The sequence below is a fragment of the Cynocephalus volans genome, chromosome 4, assembly GCF_027409185.1.
Source record: "Cynocephalus volans isolate mCynVol1 chromosome 4, mCynVol1.pri, whole genome shotgun sequence".
Classification (NCBI taxonomy): domain Eukaryota; kingdom Metazoa; phylum Chordata; class Mammalia; order Dermoptera; family Cynocephalidae; genus Cynocephalus; species Cynocephalus volans.
The window spans coordinates 134,994,087-135,006,651 of NC_084463.1; the positions used below are offsets into that span (position 1 = coordinate 134,994,087).

The following is a 12,565-nucleotide window of genomic DNA, read 5'->3' on the forward strand; positions in this document are numbered from 1 at the left end:
TCATCTAGATGTTTAAATACAGACTGTATCTGATGCTAGCTAGATGCTCACCACATCCGTTTCCCATTTCTGGATACACAGCTAATGGACATTTCCCAGCCCCCTTGCATCTAGGTGTGGCCATCTGACTAGTTTTTGCCCATGGAATGTCAGAGGAAACGGTGTATCTCTTGCAGACTGAAACATGTACAAGTGGGTGTGCCTTCTCCATATCCTCTGTTTCTTTGCTTTGTATCTGAAGTCTTGAGGACACATATTGGACTTAATGATGGCAGAGTTGCCAAGTAGAAAAAAGCCTGGATTTCTGAGACACATTTTGGAGGACGGCCACTCAAGTGAATAACCAGATAAGAATACCTGCACTGGACTTTGCATGAGCAAGAAGTAAACTCTAATTGTGAGAATTAAATAATATAATGTAATTATATATGTAATTTAAAAATTTTTGAACACCAGACACTCTGCTAGACACTGGGGATTCAATAGTGAACAAACAGGTAAGAAGTCTGTCATTACGGAGTTAATAGTCTAGAGGTGAAAAAATAATAAATAAGTAATTATAACAAATTTAACAAAGTGTAACCAGTGTTATGCTAGACAAAGAATAGGTCACTTTGATTACCCAGAGTGGAAAACAGGTGCGGTTCACCAAGGAATTTAATGAAACTCAGTTCCAGGACACTTCGAATACCTACAATGTGCCAGACATTATGCTAAGTACTCAGTATATGGAAATTACAAAGACATCGTTCTAGTCCTCATAGAAATCATAGTTGGTTAGAAGAGTCAGACATTAGCATCCTCAGCAACTGGTACTTCACCGGTTTGTGTGTGACAACAGAAATCACTACAATGTGGTGAAGCAGCACTGAGGTGGGTGTAATAAACTCTCCGTAGCATAATACCGTGCGAAAGTACTTGACGTGTTTTCTTCCTGGTTCTTCCTTTTATCCTGGCTTTGGGTTTCAAAAGTCTGTGCTTCATGAGGGAATGGTAAAAACTGAAAATATTCACATGAAGTTTTAAAGAATGCCTGATGAGTAAGAGCTAGTCTATTATGCTCTCATTCATTCATTCATTCATTCAATATTTATTTGCTGTTTACTATGACCAGGAACTGTTTCCATGACTAGATAAGAATTTCTGAGAAGGGAGTTAGAGAGAATTATGGAGTGAATAGACAATGTAGGTCCCAGAAAAAAGGGATCTTTGAACCCTATACTTTGGGCTGAGCTGTGGAGTTAGGAAGAGCAATGGAAACCTCAGATAAGTCTGGGGGAGTCTGGAACAGACAGAATGTGCATCTTACTTCCCTGATAGAGCCCAGGGAGCCAGTAACATCCAGAAGTGAAATGGTAATGTGGTACGTTTAACCGGTGACAGGCAGGAAGAGAGTGTAATAAAGCAAACTGTGAGAGCAGCAGGATGTGCCTAAGAATGGTACAGAAATAGACAAGTCCTAGATGGTCTCATAGAGAGACGTGTGGTGAAGCTGGGAGAAGAAGAGGAAGAATGATCTTCTCATCATGTGAGCCCACCAGTGGCCTGAAAGCCACTTTAGAGCTAGACCTAATAAAGCCTTGTGGTTAAGACTGCGGAGCAATTCAGGAATCATCTTCAAAGACCGGTAACAGTAGGCTGGATGGGAGTGTGGATGTAGAAGCAGAAGCTAAAGAGGAGGAATGAGGACCGTAAAGGCCAGATATTTCACTCCTTCTCACTCTCACTCCTGACAGCACAGAATTATATTTCTTTCTGAAATTTTGATAAAAAGTTGGGTGAAAAAAGGGAGAGCCCTAAATGTATTGAAATTATATTTTCAACTCACAGGAAATGTAATGCAAAATATAATGTGAGTTATAGGAAAAAAACCAGACAGCTTTATTTCTTGCAACGCTAAATACGTAAACTGAGATTTGTAAGCACTCTAGCTCTCCAGGAGGTAGTGGGGTTCTGAGAAGCCTTCCTTGGGGAGGAAATATCTGAACTGGGATATAAAGACTGGATAGGAATGGGCTAGATGAACTAGGGAATTAGCAGGAGTTGCAAAGGAATGGGTTGCTCAAATCCTGGATTCTGAAACACCTGGGGGTGCTCCCTAGAAGAGTTATCAGTCTGGCATTTTTGGAGATTGTGAACAGAGTGTGAAGAGAGTAGTGAAACTGAGAGGTGAGCCAGAAGGGCACAGATCAAAATGGACCATTCATACTATGCTAAATGAAGGATACATCTTTTCACCAAACATCATGTATTTTGTTTTATCCATCTATATGGTTGATGGAGTTTGGATGTATTGTCCTCCCAGAACTCATGTGGAAAGCTGATCCCCAATGTGGCAGTGTTGGGAGCTGTCTGAGGCACGGGGGAAGATCCCTCATGAATGGATTAGTGCTTGGGGAGGCGGGGTAGCAGTGAGTAAGTTCTCACTCTATTAGTTCTAGTGGTCTTCGATGACGTCTGTTCTAAATTCTGTATTTGTCACTTGGAATTTGTAATTCGTTACAAATGTTTATCATCACAAAATCTCTGGCAAATCGCAAACACCATCGTCTTAAATAATTTTTACCAGAGCATCTGAATTTATTTTACAGTGGTAGAGTGTGGTGAAATCACTTTTTGAACACACAAATAACAGAATATGTTCAGATACGACTTTTCAGTTTATAATAACTTGTTTGACCCTTACAGGTGGAGCAGGATGTGATTTTATTTTGCTGATGAAAAATTGGGGTCCCTGACCTCTGCCTTCCTCTCCAGGCACATGCTACGCACACCCTGCATGTCGACCATGTTATGACCAGACTGATCTTCTTTTAGTTCCTCAAATATTACAAGCTTCATCTTGCCCCAGGGCCTTCAGACTAACTATTCCTCTTTAATTATGCTTTCTCTTCCCCTAACACATTGAACTAACCTGTACTTGTAGATGGGTATAGTCCCTTAAAGTGATCACCTTGGGAAGCCATATATTTATTTTTTGATAATACTCTAGATATTACTCTTGCACTCTTGTGCAAACAATTTCAGGATTTACTTTTAGAACTTATTAATGAGCCATATCAGAAAATCCATTTTTTTAGCTTGTACTAGCATTTTGTTTTTTGACTTAAAGTGGTAATGTAATACGAAGAGTTATACCCTGTTAGGCTTTGAATAACTTTGTGTGCTTCCAGAAATTAAATCCATCTCTAATGGAGGAAGGGCAGCTGTTGAACGTTTTCAAAAAAGTGAACCATAGATTCTGAAAGTGATTGAAATATGAACCTCTGAAATGTTTTAGGCAAAGGAAATATCGCTGAAATAAGTGTGCACTCTTCTGATGTGGCTTATTTGAATGTTTGTGTATGTTTATTAGAAAACAGCCTCATTATCTTAAAGTTACATCTGATGGACTCATTGGTGAGATGACTTAAACAAACCTATTTTTACTCAAATACATGGTCAGTAAAACCAAACCACTTGCTCTTGAAACACCCACAAACACAACAAAAACAGCTGTGCTGGTGAGATCTAAGTTTGCCTGTAGAACTCAGTGATTCAGGCTAGAATCTCTTAGATTATTATATTGTAAGCTCATTGACTACAAAACAAATATGGGACAATTATTCTTTTGCCAATGAGTCACTGTAGATAAATCAAGATAAAGGAATACATACATTCCTTGGGGAAAATCTCTCTTTTGGATTCTGTAAAGGATATTTTAGCTCCAACTTACACTGCTTTCATTTTTTTTTTTGACCAGTAAGGGGATCGCAACCCTTGGCATGGTGTTGTCTGCACCACGCTCAACCAGTGACTGCACCGGCCATCCCTATATAGGATCCGAACCTGCGGCGTTGGCGCTACCAGCGCCGCACTCTTCCGAGTGAGCCACAGGGCCGGCCCAACTTACACTGCTTTCTACTAACAAGTAGAAAAGAAATCAAAATAGAGTGATCCTGAGAAACTCAAACAGTTCAATTTTGCTTTTATTTGGGTAAACATGAATGTTAATAATTTGAATAAATCAATATAAACAAGACATTTTTTGTATTTTATTATTCTTATATAAGTGATAGAAACAACAAAAAAATCAAAATAATGGTACAATCATTTGTTCAAAAGGAATATTCATCAAGCAACATAATTGAAACAGAGTGAACATGATTTAGTTTATCCAAGTTAACTTCAGCGTCTAGGACATTGTACTACTAGCAGAAGAACTTGTGCTCCAGAGTTTCATCTCCTATGTGGTTCATCTTTCCCCTAAACATGGTAATAGGACTTTACACACATAGACTCTGAGTGAAGAATGAAGTATAAGAGGCTATTGCTGAAACTCTCAGGGTAAGGTAAAATGCTTTCCCAGAAAAATACTCCAGGAGGGAAGACATTTGTTTCTCAGGTCATCTAGTTATAAACTGAGGTCTTGAAGCCTCAAAATGAACAGTTCTTTTAACTGCTTTCATTCTAGCAAGTGCCTAATTGGACTTTAGCAAGTTCACTGATGTTGTAATAATTCACTGGCTGCAAACTCCACGTTAACTAGACACACACACACACACGCACACATTTCTTTTTACCCCATTTAAAATTTCCTGCCTGTTAACTTCATAAGATTCTTAAAACTTTAATGATTTGGGGAAATAATATTATTATTCTCCATGAGATTTATTTGGTGGCCCTTTCTTAGCGTATTCTTACTCATCTCCTTTTTTTCCAGAGTGCTAAGTAGCAATAGGCTTCAGTTTTTCATGAAAACTTTCTCAAATAATTGGTTCAAGCGACTGACTTTGGCTCATCATTTGTGCACGATATAATGGAGAGGTGGGATCCTTGAAGAAACTATCCTAGAGATAGTTTTGTTTATATATAACTTGCTCTGATCATGGGCCTAATCCAAGGGGCTGCTTAAAGAGTCCCTTGTGTGGGATACAATTGATCTCGGTTTTAATTTTTGGCCAACTACCAAATTGTTAAACTGCACAAAATAATTAATTTAATTCATTTGGGTGTTAGTTTCTTTATTGGTTAAATCTGTCTTAACTACTCTATAGGTTATTTGTTACCAAAAATCATATTAGGGATATAATCATATCTTGACTGTTATGACTGCTTCTATATTTAAGATTTCTTGAATGAAAAAATTCAGAACAGAAATTCTCATTTAAGATATCTTTGAGTAAAATATTTTCAAAATGTATAGCTTCTAGTATTTAATATCGCATTAAAACACTTTTTCCCAGCACTCAATTCATGTAACTAAAAGAAAACATAAGTATTTCCAACAAACGAAAATAGATATATAATTCTTATCATTGTTATGATTTTAAAAAATAGGTTTAAAAATAGAATGCATTTGATTCTTAAAGGCTTTTGCAAAACTAATCAAACAATCTTCTAAGAAAGGATTTCTTGGCAGGAGTCAAGATTTTCCCAGAACCTTTTTTGCGGAGGGATTTCATTGGAGGCTTTTTTAAGGGTAGGACTCTTTTGGGAGTTTGTAGTGCTCTTGCTATTTCCACATGCTCATTGCAATAATACTTGTTGCTTCCTTCTGACAGATGGATGAGCGTGCGTTCTGCCAGATCCATGCACTGGGCATGGACCCAGTGCCCATCTCCATGAGAGCAGTAGATCATGGCAGGTTTGTTGAGCTCAGTTGAATAGAATGGTACCCAAGTGTTGATATCCACATCACAAGTAGGGCAGCAAGTAATCCAGTAGCCTGTCTCAGACTCATCTTCCTCATCATCTTCATTATAGGTGTCAAATTCATCATTGCCATCAAAACTATTTGCTTCTGTACTGAAACAAAATTCTTCTGAGTCTTCAAAGGGAGTCGAGTCCCCTGGATCATCTGTTGATGTCTGACTGTTTGTAAATGTTTTCTGATTTTCATTCACATCATCTTCAGTGCATTTCAACATATAGAAATAGAATGCTTCTGAAACAGCCTGTTTGTTGTCTCCCGGTATGCCAAGAAAAACAATTCCATTTCCCATGTTGCTTCCAAACCATATCTTGCTGTGCTTAATATCTGGGGTCCAATCTGGGGTCTCCATCTCACGGATTTCTATCTTATTGTCCTCTAAACAGATGATGTTGCAGACCATTCTTTTTTGATTTTCATGCTGATAGCCACCAACAATAACAAATTCGTCATTATTAGTTTGAGTTAGGATTCCACTAGAGACAGAGATTCCCCCTGGCAAGACAGTGCAATTCACAGCTGGGCTACCCAGGGGGAGATCAACCCTTATTCTGTATAGATTGGCAGGGCGGATGTTGTTGGCAAGTGAATGTCCTCCTAAAATATAAATGGTATCATTCCTGGCAATGGAGACATGAAAAGATAGCCCATCTTGAAGTTCTGGAAGAATGTATGACGTAGCACACCCAAATTCAAAATCCACCAGGAAAACATGAGGCAGGCAGTCAGCTACACTATTCCATTTTTCTGTGGTTCTTTGGGTAGGAGGCATGTAAGACCGTCCTCCAAAGAGAACACCCATACTTTTCCCTCGACTATACACCACATCAATGGAATGACCATATCTGGCTTCAGGAACGTCTCCTACCAAGTCTTTCTCCGTGCACTGAAAAGTAACTTTTTTGTTGTTCTTGCAAACAACAGACATGACATAAATCTTATCTGAAAGCTCATTGTTTGGTGTTTTTCCTCCATGGATGATATACTGCTGCTTATCAGACTCCAAGCTGCTTTTGAATGTACAAGTGGCTGGGTAGCGAAGAGGAGGAAGGTAACAGGAATCCTTAGAGAAAGCTGCAGGCTTCAGTCTGAGATTGTTATGCTTTACATCAAAATGAAAAACTCCAGTAGGGCAGGATCTCCTGGGCCAGCCTTTTTGGCCAAAGAAGAAAACTTGCCCATCAAAATTCATCAATGAAAAGCCCGGTTGAATTAAGGCTATGTTATTATTGACTGTTATCATCTGCAGTGACATATTTTCTGATTGTGGGTAGATCTTTTATCTGAAAGAATTACAAAATAAAATAACTTAGATTATCTCGTCATATAAATCACTGTGTTTAGGTTCCCTCACGTGTAAAAAGCATATTAAAAAGTTCTTCTAAAAGTTTGTAGTGGGACCGAATGAGCAAAAGCCAGGGAGTCTGGTAAGCAAAGAGCCACAGAACCTTCTTGTTTAATACAATACAAACCACTGGGACATGTTTTAGACACGGACTGCCCTCCCTTAGATTTCTGGGAATTGTAGTCCTTTTTTTTCCTTAAAGCCTCACCACTCGTCAGCCGAAAGAACTACATTTTCCAGGAAACCGTTCTCTATGGGGATGTGTAGCTACGATAATTTGTCTCTGTTGCGCCAGGAGAAGAAACTCCTAGGATGTCCCTCTGAAAACAGACACCAAAAGTGCGAAGTGACTAGATGGGAGCCAAGGCGGAAGACTAGGGAATGGGAGGTGAGAGATGCTGACACAGACTCAACATCCGGTTTACGGAAGGCTGCAGCTCCGGGAGGGTGTCGGGCAAACCCCTTCCCGGGTATTGCCGGAATCCCGGCCGGGGATTCTTAAACAGGTGACCTCACGGGAAGCAGCCTGCTTCTGGCCAGGGAGTGGTAACCTGGAGACCGCAGTCCGAAGACGCCACGACGGAGGTGTCTTTATGGACTCCTCCCTGGACGCTTTGGAGCTTGGCTTATAATTGCATCTCTGAGGATTCTTGGGTTGCTGTGGCAGGGGATTGAAGGGGGCACCGAGGTTACAAAAGCTGTGACTATTTTACAGAACCAAAAGATGAGTCTCTGAATACCTAGAATGCCGGGGAGAAATCGCCTGTTAGTGATTTTCACCAATTAGTATTGGAAATACAATTGTTAGACGTCAGCGAGTGCCAGTTTAAAGGCCTTTTGTTTTCTTTATTGAGCTTACTCCTGTTTTTGGGGTTCTTTTAGGGAAAAGAAAGTTCCTAAACACATTTTCCCTCTCCCCTTCTGGGAAAATAGTTAGTGGCTGTTATTTCGGATCTCTTTCCAGCTCAGTCACTTTGAGGTAATTCTTTAGTAATTCTGTAGTAGCCGGCACTAAGCAAAGAGGTACTAGAATTATTCAGGATTATGTATCTGTATTATAACAAAAAGGGTGTTTGCCAGATGAAGTAAGCTTGATACATTTTAATTTTATTATTATTATCTGCCGTAGAGAGATAGGAAATACACTCCCTGTTTTGAGAGTGAAGTTTTAGGCACCAAATGTTAAAGGAAACACAATAGTACAGATCCCTTGACTTTCAAGAGTAAATTGTTGATATACTTCTAAAGCAGTATAAAACAGTGGCTAAGAGTATAGACTCTGGCTAGATTCAAATCCTGGCTCTGTCACTTGCTAACTATATGGCTTTGGGCAAGTTATTTAACTTCTCTGTGCTTCAGTTTCCTCATCTGTAAAATGGGTTAATAATAGGTTGTCAGTTATGATTAGTAATTTAATACATGTAAAGCACCTGGAACAGGGCTTTTCACACAGTAAATGATAGTTATTATCATGAATATTCTTATACTTAGCAAAAGTAGAGTTGGTAGTACACAATAACCTGCCAGGAATGGCAGCTGATATTTATAATATTGAAGATGACTAGAAGGGCCTTTAGGATCTGAGAATCTGGTCAGAGGGTTTAGATGGAAAAACTCTGAACTAATAAAAATTGTATATATACATATATATGAAGAAGGTGCTGGTAGTAAATTTAGTGTAATTAACAGGAGATATTTTATTATTCTTGTCACCCTTCCTCTAACCCTTAGTAAATTTGCAGGCTCTAAATTTGGATTCTCTAAATCCAGGTCCAGGCTCTAACACTTAGTTGCTTTGTAACCACCTTGGGCAAGTTATTTTCTCTCTGTTCTTTTTTATCTGCAGAATGGGGATGATATTATTACCTATTCATTGGGTTGTTTTGAGAAATAAATGGGCTAACATATATAAATCGTATAATACAATGCCTGGCACATAAGTACTCAATGAATATTAGTTGATACTATAATTTGTTTTTATCACTCCTGCAAAGGTTCCTTGGACCATTTAGAATCTAATGCCACTCTGATGAGATGTTGGTGGGGTTTTTGGCCTTGAAGCACTTCTGTGGAGCAGATGTAATTAATTGGTAAATAATATCTTGTATTTATGATTTTTAGTTTTCTTGGGGAAGTTCTCAAGGTGTGATCTTTTAATAATCATCTTATATGTTATTAAAACAAGTAAGATAATGGTAACTGAAAAGGATTATTACCAAAGTTAAGAAAGCAAGCCTTTCTCTTTCTCAGACCATGGTGGTTTGTAGATTCAGCAACTTGCCTTGGTTATGAAATAACCTGGACAATTGTTTTATTTATTCATATCCTATCCAAGTATATGTAAGAGAAGGCATCTGAGCAACTAAGAATGCTATCCAAGGGAACTAAAAAGAACTATTGTTGATCCTCAGTTCAGTAAATGAAAACAATTGGTGATTACACTCAGGGTGATGAGTGATTATTCTCAGAGAGTTGTCCCATTTTGGGTGGAGGGAGCACCAAAGCCAAAGCCTGCTTACTGCAAACACCCATGAAGACTGTTTTGGGGGTATGAAGCAAGCCATACAGGGGTCATGGGTTCCAGATTCAAAGGGGTTTTCCAAGAATGCTGCTTTTAAACAGCAAGCTTTTAAAATAACGTTTTCACTGTAGCCCATTAGCTTCATCTTAAGGTTGTTATGGGGATTTTTGCTTTTCATAAGTGAAAACATGATTATTATAGATTAAACAGAAACATTTTCATGAGCAAAACATGAGGAATATTGTCCATTTTTGAATCTAAGTCCAGGTCTCTAAAGATTTTTGAAATAGGGTTTTTGACCTGTTCTCCCTTTGGTGCTATGCTCTGGGCTCACTTCATAATTTCAGGGCCCTAAAAACAGTGGTAAAGTTTATTATTACTGAGATGAGTTACCTCCTCTTGTAACACAGTCCAAATGTGTGTATCTTTAATTTTTAGATTACTCATTTTAGCCAAATGATTTATACATTTAAAGAATAAACAGGAACATTGAAAGTGTTTTTACATTATTTTGCTATATTTATTTGGTTTTCGAAATTTTGCTTTACTGACTTGAACATGCTTTTACTGGAGTAGAATATTGTATCTCCTCCATGGTTTTAATATGACTATGCTAGTCACATCTTAGTTTTTTAAAAAAATTATACCAGATCTAAAATAACCTACCGAAGTGCTTTTCTTAAAATAGGCTAGATAAAAACAGGCAGAGTAAAGAAAATGAGACATTGTTCTTCAACTGAGGGGAGTTTCAAAGTCAACATATTAAAGATTTTTTTTAAAAGACAAATACAGGACCCATAAACATATGTTTTTTCCAACCTCATATTGACAATCCTCAGCAGAGACATTTTCATTTATTCACTCTGAAGCCAGGGCATAGTTAAGTAGCAGGAGAGGCCTAATGGTGTAAGAGGTCTAATTGTGTGAGAGGTCTAATGGTGTAAGAGGTCTAATTGTGTGAGAGGTCTGGGTTTGTAGTTTCCTGTGTCTGAACTGACTTTTTTTTTCTTTCCGAAGATGCTGTTCTCTGAAGTATTAAATCTTACTGATCAGTGTTGCCCCTGTTTCTTCATTGCTCCAGAATCACAGGTAACTGCAGGCATTTAGTGCGTGAATTAATATTATCTTGCATGGTTAAAAAGATTTTAGGCATACAGTATTTGATTTTTTGCTGACAGTAAAACCAGGATTAGATCTTTCTTCCTACACTTATGCCACAGAAGATATGCTAAGTTTAATGATAGTGCTCTGAAGGCATAGGAATTAAATTCTTGCAGCAGCCAGAGAACAGAAAGCCCCACATTTTCAAAATTCTACATCATCCCTTCCCCATCTAGATACCCAGTGCACTTGTAACTGATGTGCTGCCAAAGTATGGTATCATCCAATTCCCTTAATGTTTATAAACATAGGCTCCCATCTTTTAGCTTTGGTAGAAATGAAGGTTTTGGACCTACCTGAAGGCCAGAGGGGCTTCTCACCCCTCTCTGAATCTTTGCCGCTAACCCAGGTATTAAATGTCAGCACTTGGGGAAGATTCACTGACTTCCTGCTGTGACTCTGGTAAGCAGAAGGCTGACAGTAAAGAGAGTGTGTATGTGTGCCTACAGATGTTCTAATGAACGCTGATCTAACTGGGAGTAACTGACTGTGACCTTTTTTTTCCTCTTTGCTTTAGATGGTTGAGGGAGATACCCACCAGGGGGTAATCTCAAGATTTAACTATTTCATTAGTAGCAACAATAGAAACACACAATTTACTATATATTTTTAAAGACACACAAAAAAATCTGGTTGAAACCTGATTGATTAAAATTAAAAACATTTTAGAAAAATGGAAAAGAATGAATATAATTACTATGGTTTAATTAAATACTATTGTAAATCAAGTGGGAAATTATTTGTCCTAAAGCAGAAACCACTAACATCAGTGTTAGTAATTTTAACTTTGAATTGCTCTTCTGTGGTCTCATTTTCTCTAATGCAAGGCTCAGAGGAAGTAGTTCAAGTTATTGGAGGTCCTCTACCAACTTTATGTCAGGCAGCTACTGTGTAATATTGTAATGATTAAGAAACATTAACAGTGTAATGATTAAGAAAATGGGCTTTGGGGTCAAGGTGACCTGCTTTGCTCTGCCAGCTCTGCCATTTTTCCAGGTGGAGTCATCTTAACCTTTCAGCTTTTGCTTCTCCATCTCTGAAATGGGGATAATAGAAATATTTAGTTCAAAAGATTGTTGGGAAAAGAGTAAATGAGGTAATGTATGTAAAGTCCTCAGCCAAGGAAGATATTAAAATTCCACAATGACCTTGATAGTAAAAACCACCTTTATAATTTTCAATAGTTGCATAAAATTCCATTTAGTAAATGTAATATAATTCACCTAACCTCTCACTGCTATTGGTCATTTACTCAGTATCCATGTGCTTAGATGATAGAATGTACTGATCACAGGTAGGCAATATAGGTTTGAGTCTCAGCTCCGCCACTGACTAGCTGAGAGTCCTTTTTGAGCTTCAGTTTTCTTTTCTCTAAAATGGGGATGACACTTAATGTGAGACATTGGTACGTACTTTATAATAATTTGTTAGCCTGGACATCGATGTTTTATGCACTTTTCTGTACATGTGTTATTTTCTACAATTTAAAAACTTTTAAGAATATCATAAAAAAGTACAATAAAATGGGGACAATACCTACCTTGCTGTAAGGATTAATGGATATAAAATGTCTGGTATGTAGCGTGTACACTATAAATCTTACCTAATGATGATGATGCTATAAATATATTTGTATAAGTGATTAATTTTTTTTTTGCAAAATTTTAGGATATATTTTCAGAGTTGACTTTTTTTTAAAAAACAAATGTATAGCTCAGTTGCTTGGTTGGTTCTCGTCGTTTGAAATGTTAATCCATCTTTTGAAAAAGTATCATCTCTTCCAGTTACTTCCATGATGATTTTTTGTTTGTCTGCAAAAGGATATTGGATTATTTCCCTCATCTAT

General features: G+C 37.9%; 2 protein-coding genes across 10 annotated transcripts in view; one reads left to right on the plus strand and one right to left on the minus strand.

The window, feature by feature from the left end:
* Positions 1–5,363: 5,363 nt before the first annotated feature.
* On the minus strand, positions 5,364–6,947 carry RAG2 (recombination activating 2). The gene has a single exon (XM_063094326.1). The coding sequence runs from the start codon at positions 6,945–6,947 to the stop codon at positions 5,364–5,366; it is 1,584 nt and encodes a 527-aa protein (XP_062950396.1).
* A 355-nt stretch (positions 6,948–7,302) lies between these two features.
* The window catches only part of IFTAP (intraflagellar transport associated protein), a 62,339-nt gene continuing 57,076 nt past the window's right edge, over positions 7,303–12,565 (plus strand). For 2 of the 9 annotated variants that reach the window (XM_063095418.1, XM_063095427.1), the window contains exons 1-3: positions 7,456–7,543; positions 9,032–9,127; positions 10,576–10,647. The gene's annotated coding sequence lies outside the window, so the exon portion shown is untranslated. The other 7 variants (XM_063095424.1, XM_063095421.1, XM_063095419.1 and 4 more) reach the window with 7 other exon arrangements.

Coding starts and splice junctions, on each gene's coding strand:
- RAG2 (XM_063094326.1), bottom strand. CDS start 6,947: ATGTCACTGCAGATGATAACAGTCAATAATAACATAGCCTTAATTCAA.